Below are 12,642 nucleotides of genomic sequence, written 5' to 3'. Positions count from 1 at the left end.
CAATAATTCGGATTTGTTAAAATTTTTTATAAATTTTCCTGATTTTTGTTTATTTTTTGGAAATTGGAAAACTTATTTGTAAAATTACAGTAAATAATGAATATTTAACCAATATGGTTGCACTTGGAACACTATGTACTTTTTTACGCCAAAATGAAATTTAGATAATTATTTTTAAAATTCTTTCGATACATATGACCGTCCCGAGGATCGCACGGCTACTAAACTCCTCACAATTGCACCCCGAATATCAACGTTTTCCACCTACTCGGCTATTAGCGGCGAAATACATCCCGGGATAGGGGGTCGAAAATTCGAGTTTTTGCATACGCCAAAACTAAAGACTAATGTGACAAAAGCAGAGAACGCGAATAGATATTTTTATTAATTATCGAAATGCAACTACTGCCCTTATGAAATTGTATTATCTTTTTATTATATTATTTTTCTATGATACTATATTTGTAACATAAAACGGGTAATCCACCAAAGCGAAATAACAAAGAACAGTTGTTGCAATCAGTGTAACTATGTTTAAATAATCATTGTAACATTGTTTTATATTTCGATTCGAGACCTACAACCTAACCATTGGAATGACAGAAATAGATGGCGCAAAGGAAGCTACAAATGGCTGGGTCTATAAAAGTCTCGCAAGATAGATCCATACTTTTTCATATCCTGATATTTTTGGTACCATTTATAATGATTCTCATAAAAATTCTAATCATTACCTGACTTGGTATCGGTTGTAGCAGAAAGCGTTGGCACGCGACAGTTTGAAGATCAAAAAACTTTCACGAGAAGAATGTGCGAATTATGAAAATGTTAGGTTGCAAAAACAAGTGTTTTCATAAGAACACGTAAATGTATGAATAAAATTATTATTATATCTTTAAACAGTTGTGTATAACGGTAGTTCTTTAAAAAAAATAGCGTTTTGATGTTATATTTCATGCAAACTTTTAAATCTTCTACATAGTGATTAAATAATAGAAAAATTTCCACAAGGACGAGAAAAAAATGCTCACACGCAGACATATTCTGTTATTTTTTTAAATGTAACAATTTTCAATCATTCCCTATGCATTAGAGTCACTAAAGAGAATGCAATTTTCACAAGTAAGCTTTTTTCTACTTCATTCTGTATAATTGCCATTTTACGACGTCAGTTTCATTTGACACAGATCCGAGACATTTCGGACATTCTCGGCTTTAATTTTGACGTTTGTCAATTCTGACGTCATGTATAATGTGCAATACGTTTGGTAAACTTTTAAGTCACTTTATTATAATTATAAATAAAAGCTACCCTGTACGAATTACGCTTCTCAACTGGAGCAACAAAGGTGCGGGGAGGGAGGTAATTTGGTAAATACCCTGCGAAAGGTGTCACAATTTGAAGCAATAAAGTTTTGGCCACTCTAAATTGTTATTAGATTTATAATAATTTTTTCGCCACCCTGTATACGATGGAAAACTTATTTAAAAAACTAAGATTTAGGCATGATAAAACCTAAATTGCGCGGTTATTTCAAATCGTCAACTCAGCACCCAGTCAGTAACACCGCGCAGCCGATCAGAAATAAAATAGATAGCGGAATTAAAATATGAAACTGCAAATGTCCAAACACTGCGTTACTTAAAAAATGAGGCGGTGTATAAGTAGGTATATAAGTTTCGAAAAATTCCAACATATTTTTTTCCCTCTCTATATGCGGAACAGACACCGACCGATATGGATAAGCGACAAAAACCTGCGTTGTATTCGATGTTATTTTTCATATCGGTGCGGGCATCAGTCTAACCATATTGACGAGCCTTAATACGGGAAACCCAGAAAATACATGTTAATATATATCGCTATTTCAAAGTTGTGACAATTAAAATAGGGTAAATTTGGTTATGGTTTGGTATAACAAGATAGCGCATTTTGTTTTTACTTTTAGAGGCTAATCGAAAATATGAGTCGACAAGATCACTTTTCCTTAGTAAACAATCTCGGAAAACTTTCCTTGAACCACAACAGGAAACCACCAAAACCGGTCGAGGTTTCAATAAACACAGAAATGTTGCTCGACATTTTGAAAGCCCTGGAAATACCGTCCCAATTTTTCAAGCCCATCGAAGGGGACAAGATTTACGAGCTGGTCGCTTTGGATAAAAAATCAACACAATTCAAAAAAGTGAAGGTGAAATTCACGTCCGGTTTAATGAACCGTACGACCAAGTCATCGGTTAGAATGATTCAGATGGTTCTAAATCCTTACATCGCAGCCCAGTACAAATTGAAGCAGTATAAGAAAGCAGATACTTTTAATTTGTGTCAGGAAATGCTTTTATATCATGGAACGTGGCATCACAATCTGGACTCCATTTGCGAAGAGAATTACAATTGGAGATGTACCAATGCGCACATGTACGGCCAGAGAGTATCATTTGCTAAATATCCTACGTACGCCAGTTATTATCCCAGGGAATTAGTGGGGAAATCACGAGTTATGATCTTGTCTAAGGTCTTATATACTTGGATTTGTAATGGCGACCCTTCGATGCAAATTCCCAAGGGAAGTAGTGACACCTCCGGAAAACCAAATAGAGACGTCATTGTGAAATACGAAGATGCGGATTATTATCCGCTGTATATAATTCATTATCATTTGTTAGGAATATAGAAATAGACTTGTTAAACTAAACCAAACTACTTGTTCTAGATGAAGGTTGGTTTTTTATTTACCCAAATGTTTGTTATTTTGCGAAAAGATAATATTAATCATATATGAAATTTATTATTGTTAATAACTATATCAAAATAAAGGGTGAGCTTGGTTCGTCATAATTATTTGCAGTTTGCTACAATTATAGTGAAACCAAATAAAGTTTTGTTGAGAACGTGGAAGGTGGATTGTTTCAGCAAAACTTTAAGTTGTTTTAAGTTCGAACTGATGGCTGTGATCTTTAACTAGTCCGTGATGTTTACTATTACGAGTCAATTTCATTCTATATTTTAACATGCAGCTACGCAAGCAGCCTTATACAATGTTTTATATTTATATAATAGTTTTTAAACGTAATTATTTTAGTTCTATTAGTCTTTCTGAATAAAACTTTTTTGTACAATGTACAAAATTAATATAAAAACAAATAATCTTTTTATTTACTTAGATAATCACACAGAAAAAATAATTGGACGTAAATAAAGAACAAATTGCTTAAGGATTTATGACTACAATGTTGGGATCGTCATCTTCGACCAAGGGAATGGGCTCGAACGGGTAAAGAGGTACAGGTCCTCTGGATGGTCCTGGCTCCTGGTCGTCATTTAGAGGCTCGTCAGTCTTTTTATAGTAGACGACGTACGCTGGATAAACGTCGGCATCCTCGTACTTCACCAAAACAACTTGCTTTTCATTGACCGATGTGTCGCTTTCCTCATCAGAGGGCAACGTGATACCCCTCTCACCTATGCTTTTACCGGTAATGATGATGTTGGTTACAATCATTATCCGCACGTCGCTATCTTCATCGATACCGTAATGGCTGGCATAAGTCACATGCTTTGCAAAGTATACTCCTTTGCCGAAATGTTGTGACCGCACTTTTCTCCAATCGAAGTTATACTGGCAAATGGGAATTACGGCGGACGAATTCGTACCGTGGAATACGGTCGATTGCGTGCATTTGCTAAACTGTTCTTTCTTTTTTCTCAGTTTTAGCGAATACTGAGCGAACAGGAACGGGTTTAACACTTTGTTGACACTTTCCACGGAGAAATAAATTTTTTGGTCGTTTTTGAGGTGCGCGATGAACATACTTCTGACACTTTTGAATTCTGATGATTTCTTTTCCAAGTGCCGTAACGAGAATATCTCACCGTTTTGTGAAACTTCTAACATTTCCTCTGGTACGTTTAGGGCGTGGAACAGTTCCGTAAGCATTTTCGAATCTTTTTCGATTTTCGTTGACTCCAACCGCGCGGTTGCCATTGTACTGACTGGCAAATACCACAAGTTGTGTGTTTTATCGCGTCTCTCCGCGACTATCTACAAACACTCGCAAACGTATCGAATAAGAACGCTGCAATTTGTTGCGATACGTTGTTTTTGTCCAATAAGCTTTAAAAACTGCCGATCACCAAGAAGTGTGAAATCCTTGAAATAAAAAAAAAACTGAAACAAAGAAGAAGCAAGCCTAATTTTCGAGAAACGTTTTTAACTTTTTTAAAAACGGATTTTTGTATTTTTTGTTAGGTTAAGATATGTAGTCGAAAGGCGCTGGTTTGTTGTCTATACATGCAATAACTAACAATTAAACTTTTTGACAGATATATTAATTTTGAAAACTGATTTTATATAGTTATATGCATTAATGTGTATCACGTAATCTTTTTTTGCAAATATTAAAGAAAAAAAAACGATATTTCTAAAATAATCTTTTTATTCAGAAAAAAGTTTAATCTTAGTTAAAAAAACTTTACTCAGACTTTTTTGAGTGAAATCTTCGTATTTTTGCCAGACAGCTGCGTTTTCCGGACATACGGCAATGTGTTTTTGAGGGCATATACTTTCCTAGTTTGTGTCCTTAGAGTTGACGAGAAACTTATCAATTACTTCGATAACTGAAACCCAGGCGTTATTCTAGAAATTGTTTTGAAAATCCTTGTGTTTGCATGATGTTCTTATTTGCGGCCAAACAAAAATAACTTCTTTTATCATGGCGTCAGATATAGTTGCAAATTTCTCGTACAAATACAGCATGGAAATTTTGTATAAATAGTGGTGGTGGTCTTGGTCACAAAGATAAAAAATCAGTTGGAATGAAATAACAATGTAACCTATTTACAAAAGTTCTGGATTCCTCCTTCGTTGGTTGTTGTTAATAGAGCAAAAATAAGGAGTTTTTTGGAAAAACGGCCTTCAAAAATATACAAATAAGCAAACAGCTTTCAAATTTTTGGGAAATTGGAAATATTTTAAGTCTAGAATTCTAAGCTCACAAAATATGAAGTCACTTACACAACAGTATTTAATGAATCAAGTTTGATAAATGCCATTTTAGTCATGAGTTGATTTGGTACCAGCAGAGCAAGTGCTTTATAAACAATTCTCTGAAAATTGACCAAAAATTCCTTTAAGTATAGCTGAGCCCTTAAAGTACTATCTAATGGGGAGTTTTTATTACCAGTCTTGCAACAACTGGCCCCCTAAATAACTAATAACACCCCTAAATAAAATGCAACCGCTTCTATCGTAAGCAAGCTTGAAGATACTGCGCCTGGCGACCGATAACGCTCTATAATTTTGTTTGCAGGTAATGCTATTTATCAACAACACACAGTTGGTATCTAAAGTGCCGTTAATTTGAAAAACACAAAAAATACCTCAGCAACAACCACATTTTTTTTAAATAAATGGCTTCCGAAACAAATTTGGAAATTCCATTAGTCGACAATTCGTTATTTTTTCATACTGTGTGACAAAACCTTAATTTTGAAATAAGAGCAATATTGAACAGCTTAGTAAAGAATAATCTTCTGAAAATTGTCTATCCGCCCTGACGCTGTCATTTTTAATAGTGATGAAACAGGGTGAAATGATAAAACGTTGTTTACTCGTTCGTTCGTTTATTAAACACTCGCTCCGCTCGTGCCAAATAAGCTTGTGACTTAGATGCCGTTTACGCATGTGTTATCTATTTTTTGTATATTTTAGTCCATTCTTAAAATTCCACATTGTAGATTAAGGACACCAGGAAATCTGAGCGACACAAGTTCAATGCAAAGGTCGATGCTAACCCTCAGAGATAATATTACAAACATTGAAGTTCGTAGAACTGGACTAATTGACGAAGTGAAGAAAATAACAATCCTGAAATGGAATTGGACAGAGCATATTGCAAAATGGACCAAATCTATAGTATAGAAGAGTGGCGGCCTAGGCAAAGAGTATGGGGCGACCACTAATTCGATGATCAGATGATATTAAAAGCATTCACACAAATTGGATACAGGTGGCACAAAATAGAAGACCGTGGAAGCAATCAAGAGAAGTCCGGCAGGGGATCGGTATCCAAATTGAAAACTAAAAATATATTATTTTATTTGAATTAAAAACGACTTAAAATTTAAATATCTACACTATCGTGTTTTAGTAAGTAAAGTTTGGCAAAGTTAGCTTAAGTCTTTTAAATTAAATTAATTAGACTTTTACGTGATACCTGGTGATATAATTAATATATTACGGGATACTATTTTTGGAATTCAATTTTGTTTAATCCTAACGAAGCAATAAATAAATAAAAAACTGAAGGATCACAATTGGCAAACCATTAAAAATAAACACAAGGAATATTAACAGTGCCCTTCGTAACCAAAAAATATGTTGCAACGCAGCTTTATCACGCGACTTCTGTAAATACGTAAAATTTATTAGCCTCAACGCAAGAAATATGGAACAGTGTATGAGCGGATTCACACCTATCTGATTATCTTAAAAGGATGGCTGGATTCTTATAAAATTATTATCAATAAAAACTGATGTCAGTCCCTAGAACTAATTAAGTAAAAAGTGTTTTGTCCATGGAAATCGAAAAAATATAAATCCGACGAACCAGAGACTACCTCTACTATTTCTTGAATAACTAAAAGTCATATTTTTTACTATATTTCAAATTTCTTCGTACTTCGTTTTATGGTATAAATACATGGAAAAAATGCTTTTGTGATATAACACGTCAAAAATATAATCTCCAAATAACAAGAGTAAAGTTAAAAATACATAATTATTACTTGCACGGAGGTAGCCTCTTTTTTTCTACAAATTAATTAGATTAAAATCATTGTTATTTACAAATTTAATTTTTAAATTATGCAATACAAATTTCAAACCGCTTGCTCGAGAAAGTCCTCTCATCATATTCCATCGCGACGATGGGCCTAAATGGAATCATGCCAAATTCCCCAACACATATTGGAAAGTGGAAGCCGGAGCAGATCGATTTTTATTATCAAGGCTACGGCACTAAGTACAGCGAAACATGCAACTACCGACGCCCCCAAGTCTGCAGATTTTGTTAGATAATTCGCGTTTAAATCCTCCGATCAATTAAAAACGTTCGAAGTCAAAAATATTCCGACAACTAAGGCAACTAAATTTGCCCCAATGCACTCCTATTACACGCGGTGGTTCCTTTTTATTTATTTATGCAAATAATTTAACGCTAGACAGGAAGATAAGCAGACAGAGTTACCCACACAAAACAACAATCGCGCTTGCGGAAATAAATATGTAAATGGTTTTTCAGTCATTTTTTTGGTTTAGTCTTTAAAATTCCCTGTCAATTTTAAGTTTTTTATCTCAACACAACAACAACTCAAATGCGTGAGTTTAAACACAACAAACGCAACAGCGACGCTTCAAACGATGTCGTTTTGCAAACGAAGGTATAATCAAAACCGTTAACAGTTAACGATATATAAATTGTTATCGTCGCGAACGTCCTTGGAAACGACCGTCGATATTTAATTTCTTTGTTTTTGTCATTATAGTAGAACTACAAATCTCTATACACCTGGGCACTAATATTCTCTAAATTTCATTCAAAACTTTATTCTCCACTCATCTATATCTCTGAAAAATTCTTGAAAATAACCGTTGAAACTTAAGTATCAGAAAGTTTATTATTTAATGCCCAAGATACTTTAAATTAATTATAATTACACAATAAATGAATTTTAACATAAATAATCCCTAGATCATCCATCAGTAGGCTAGCTAGCTTTCTCATAGGTTTTCTTTTTAAAATTTCACTGTTAATGCCGTCAATAAGGATCGGAGTGAGTGCAGCATGTGCAAAACTACTCGGTAAGTTAACTTAAGAACATAAAAGCATTAAAACACTAATAATAATAATAATAATACATAAGAACAAAAACTGACAAGTCGGTTCTCCTTTTTTTTTCCTTCCTTTATTTTTCCTCTCGTTCCCCCTTCCTCTTCGTTCATGAGACCTATGTATTTTTTTCTTTCAGTTCATCATACTCTCCACACTCTACGCTACTTTTGCTTTCTTCATCTTTCTATCTTCACAATTATATATCCAATTGTTTTCTCTGATCAGATATAATTTTCGTCCCATTCTTGAGCGCCATAGGGTCGAACATCATAATTTTTTTTTACCATACGAATTCAAGGAATCGCCGTTTTGCTAAATAGAGTTCCAGTTTGAAAAAAGGCCGCCACGCGTTTCCATCTTACTTTAAATAAAACCCTCGTAGGTTGATACGTACAGTACAATTTTATAGGGCACATTTTCCCATAAATCAAAGCACATTTACTTTGGGTAATAATAAAGATGAAGGATCGGTATGTGTGGATTAAACTGGGCTTAGGTCCAATCAATGTTAACGTTCAATCTTTGTCACTCGTCGTTCCCTACATAAACAACATTATTTCTCTAAGATTGGGTTTGTATAGTGCTCAGAGTTTGAGTAACATTTCATGTAAGGCTTTTCTTCTAAGACACTTTGCACCAATCTTAGTAATGTTCGTCTATGTCTATGCAGAATTGAAGGATGACTTGACAACAATATTAAAAAAACAAGAAGAGTTGTTTTGAATTGAAAACTCTTTATCAACTAACTCACTGTTAACGGTTAACACTGGTGAGAAGTAAACCTGAAGATTTGAAACCATTGAGGAATATTAGACTAGTTGCGACGTTTTAAATTAACATTTCAAATCTCCAGGCACCTCCCATTGGAATTTGCAAGGTCATAAATATAATCAGCTCCTTGAAAGCGTTACGACAATATCTATATATCATGAGACGCAGCTGAGGCTTATTGATAATTAATGTTCTATCCATCTAATAGATCAAGTCATAATTTATGGCACTGCAGTCGGTAATTATTTATCAACAAAAAATCCTCACCCTTCTACGTATAGACTTCAGTCCGTAAAGGTCCAACGCATCCAACGCCTTCCACTTCACATTGTTCATGCCTTTTAGTTTATATTCCACGTTGTATACGCCCGGAAAGGTATGTAATTCTTGTTTGCGTCGTTTAAAAAACTAGTTTTTTCACACGGACCGGCTAGGTATTTATGTCCTAACACCTTTATTAATTTCAACAGCGTCAATTTGATGGCTGGTTAGACTGTTCACGTTAATTGGACACCAAGGGTAATACAGGCAGGTGCGGAGTAAGGGCACAAAGCAAATATGGAATAAAAACAGAACGTTTCGTGAGAGGAGATAATTTTTTCCGCCACGATCATTAGGAAGGCGATTGTTTAGCTACGTAAAAGTGGCCTTCCACCACCTTTCAAAAAGTCAATTGGTTGTTGAATTATTTGCTTTATCGAGTGAAAAGCGATGTTGCAGTCGGTTGAAGTAATATAGAGGCATTTATCTCTTGAAAGGCGTGAGTTTTTGAATTTATGAATACTTAAAATACGAGGATGATTCTCCTTTTAAAGCTTCAAGAGCGAACGAATAACCAAATTTAATTGCATTGAACTAAATGTGGTCAACATTTTTGTTAAAACTGTCTACTTACTTAATGTTCCCTAACTAGTGCAATTCAAAAGGAATTAAAATCCGGTGTAAAGGTGGATTTTTTCGAAGTAGACAAAAAACTGGTATAATTGTTTTTAATATAGCCTCTTTGTTATATGGCGTGGAAAATTTAAACCGAATAAAATTTGCGACTCATACTGACAATTGGTGTATTTTTTATCCTTCTTTAAGTCTAGAGTAATTATGGGAACCGCGTTTTATGTAACTCGTATGTACAGTTCTTAATTTCAAAGAAGTTGCGTTAAAATATTATTTTTCCGGACATCAAAAATGTTTACGGATCCCAACTTTTCGTCCTAATTCTTGTTTATTTTTAACGTGCAGCAAGTTTCATAATTGCACTCAAGTTGTGAGATATTAGGCCAACTTTCCCACATTTTTGGGATAGACGATAAAAGCCTAAATATTGTCAAAAAATAACACATAGAATGAAAAAAAGTTGCTCCACATGGTAATTTCATAAAAAATATATTTTTCAAGTCTCAAGTTTGTTGTTATCCTATTTATTTCCATGACTTCTGATTTCACATAAATATTTTGCGTTAGACTTTTAATTTTATGCTATTTTTTGCCGGACTTACCCTAGGTCCAATCGAAATAAAAAAAAAGTTACCAAAGCTTGGTAAAGCTATTCAGTTTAATGCGATTATTGTTTAAATTAAAATCAATAGTAGTAGGATATAGACTTGCCCTTGCCCCCTTAAATGTGATTGATAAGAAATAAGTTCTAACCGTTACGATTTAATTGTTAATGTTAAAAATTTGTTGCGATTTTTTTTGGTTATTACAGAGATACATGGAATTAAACATCGCGTCTAATATGACAACTAACATTTAAATTTGCATAAATCGACTCAGATTATCACTAATTTATTTATCACCCGCGGATAACGCCGAGGCGAGGTTTTAACACGTGACCTAAAGTGAGGTCCAAGTGCCTCAACTCATTCCGGAACAACACTGAACATAATGACCGTGGTGGCAGGATGACTGACCGTCTATTATTGATCACCTGAATGTTTATTTCCCTGTCCTCTTATTGGTCGTCTCTCACTCGATATCATAAACTGTGTCAATAAAGAACAACGGAAACTAATTTTAGTAATTGTCATGTGGTTTTTCTAATCAAATAAAAACGGAAAGTGATGTGGATAACGAATTCCCAATCCGATTCTGTACATGTTATGCGCAGATTAGTTAGCGAAATTAAAATGTTGGTAGATGTATTTAGTGTAATTGTATAAAGGTGTTCTACCCGCCTATAATGTTACAATTTGTTTATTATTAATACATAGCCAATAAGCACATTCCACCATAATATTTTCTTAGTAATCGGGTTTATAATTTGTATAAACAAATAACTACTGAATAAGATAAGCAGACCAAATTATATTGCGTTTTTAACTCGCCCTTGTAATGCCAAGAATAGGGAGCAACGAGAAATCTTTTTTTATCAGTATTGACCTATTATTTAACACTATTAGAATATCGAATTAAACGATAATGTTCAAATGATTTAGTAATAATACTTTCTGTCGATAATGAAAGTTTTGTCTATGGCTATGGTTATTTTGCACTGGTACACTATGTAGCTTCAAAAATTGATGGTTTCCATTGCAATCGTCAACTGTTACATTTCAATTAGAAGTAGTAAATACAAAAAATGAATAAAGTTTTAATTTTCAACCATTGTGTTATTGCATTGCAAACTGTTTGTCGATAATGCAGCTATCAATAAATTCTCATTTAAGCTCGAATACGAAAAACGATAATATACATAATTACGTATAATGCGCGTGAAACTCGCAAATATATAGACACATATTCGGAGCACTAATTTCATTAGGGATACTAAAAATAAATACACCAGTTTTTAGTAACAAAATATCTGGATTTTTGATTGCGTAATAGATTCTAAAGTGTAAAATGTAAAGTGTATAAACGAAATTATCAACAAGATGATATTTTATTAATTATATTCTGATAAGTAAAACAGTACTTCTATATATATATATATATATATATATATATATATATATATATATATATATATATATATATATATATATATATATATATATATATATATGATGACACTATATTCCGGGATATCATCCGTTCGCTCGTTGAACTCCGACTGGAATCCTGCATCCGACTGGAATCCTGCAAATCTTGCATCCGACTGGAATCCTGCAGACGTTTCGCCAAAATCTCACTTGGCATCTTCAATGCTCGCGCTCCGAAAACACTTCGAACACTGGGAGGTTATCGGCGGTGCGTGCGGTATTTATACTCTGCGCCGGAGATGGTAACGGTGCTGCTTGTGCGTGGGGGGAGGTGGCTCCGCCCCCTGAATTGTCGCGCTGTTAATTTCGCCCGATCGTAGTTGCGATGTCCCCGTTGGCTGCCGCGCATCGCTCTGCTGTCTGATTATCGTTCTCCACGTGTTGGATAAATGCAGAGCGTCGTCTCTCGTATTGAGGTGTCCGGACTTTTCTATTTCGATGGCCTCTCGTATAATCCTAGTCCTAAAATCAGGAATATTAGCTATTTGTTTGCAAGTGCCGAAATCAATTTTATGGCCTGTCTGATGTTGGTGCTGAAACAAAGCAGATGTTGTTTGTTTGTTTCTTATGGCTAAACGATGTTCCTCGAGCCTGGCTGAAATCCTTCTGTTGGTCTGTCCCACATACGTCAGGCTGCACGATCCGCATGCTACACTGTATACTCCTTGGTTTTCCAGAGTAATTTTTTGTTTTGGGTTTCTTAGTATTGCTCCGATGGTATGGTCAGGTTTGTATGCCGTTGATATGTCGTGTTTCCGTAATATTCGGCCGATTTTGTCAGTAACCCCCTTGATGTATGGCAGGACAGCGATCGATCTTCGTTGGGTCTCGTCCTGCACTCTCTGCTGCGGCTGTTGTTGTTTACTGATTGCCTTGCTGATGGTGCGCCTTTGGTATCCGTTTTGTTGAAGACAGGTACTAATTTTCTTCAGTTCTTTATCTCTGTTCCTCTCGTTTGTGAGCCTGAAGGACCGAGCAATTAATGTATTTGCCACTG

General features: G+C 34.7%; 3 protein-coding genes across 9 annotated transcripts in view; 1 reads left to right on the top strand and 2 right to left on the bottom strand.

Annotated features, from left to right (window-relative positions):
- LOC132699106 (rap1 GTPase-activating protein 1) overlaps positions 1-12,642 on the bottom strand; it is a 373,626-nt gene that overhangs the window by 22,213 nt on the left and 338,771 nt on the right. The gene's annotated exons all lie outside the window — the stretch shown is intronic.
- LOC132699454 (protein mono-ADP-ribosyltransferase PARP11-like) lies at positions 1,797-3,122 on the top strand. Its single transcript, XM_060666171.1, has 2 exons — positions 1,797-1,893; positions 1,950-3,122. The coding sequence occupies exon 2, from the start codon at positions 1,965-1,967 to the stop codon at positions 2,673-2,675; it is 711 nt and encodes a 236-aa protein (XP_060522154.1). The 5' UTR covers positions 1,797-1,893; positions 1,950-1,964; the 3' UTR covers positions 2,676-3,122.
- LOC132699453 (protein mono-ADP-ribosyltransferase PARP12-like) lies at positions 3,140-4,010 on the bottom strand. The gene has a single exon (XM_060666170.1). It carries the CDS (start codon positions 3,984-3,986, stop codon positions 3,213-3,215), a length of 774 nt encoding a protein of 257 aa, XP_060522153.1. The 5' UTR covers positions 3,987-4,010; the 3' UTR covers positions 3,140-3,212.

Source organism: Cylas formicarius, unplaced genomic scaffold, assembly GCF_029955315.1.
Source record: "Cylas formicarius isolate icCylForm1 unplaced genomic scaffold, icCylForm1.1 PGA_scaffold_3__17_contigs__length_32017465, whole genome shotgun sequence".
Classification (NCBI taxonomy): domain Eukaryota; kingdom Metazoa; phylum Arthropoda; class Insecta; order Coleoptera; family Brentidae; genus Cylas; species Cylas formicarius.
The sequence above is the reverse complement of the archived record's forward strand: the minus strand, read 5'-3'. Positions and strand labels throughout refer to the sequence as shown.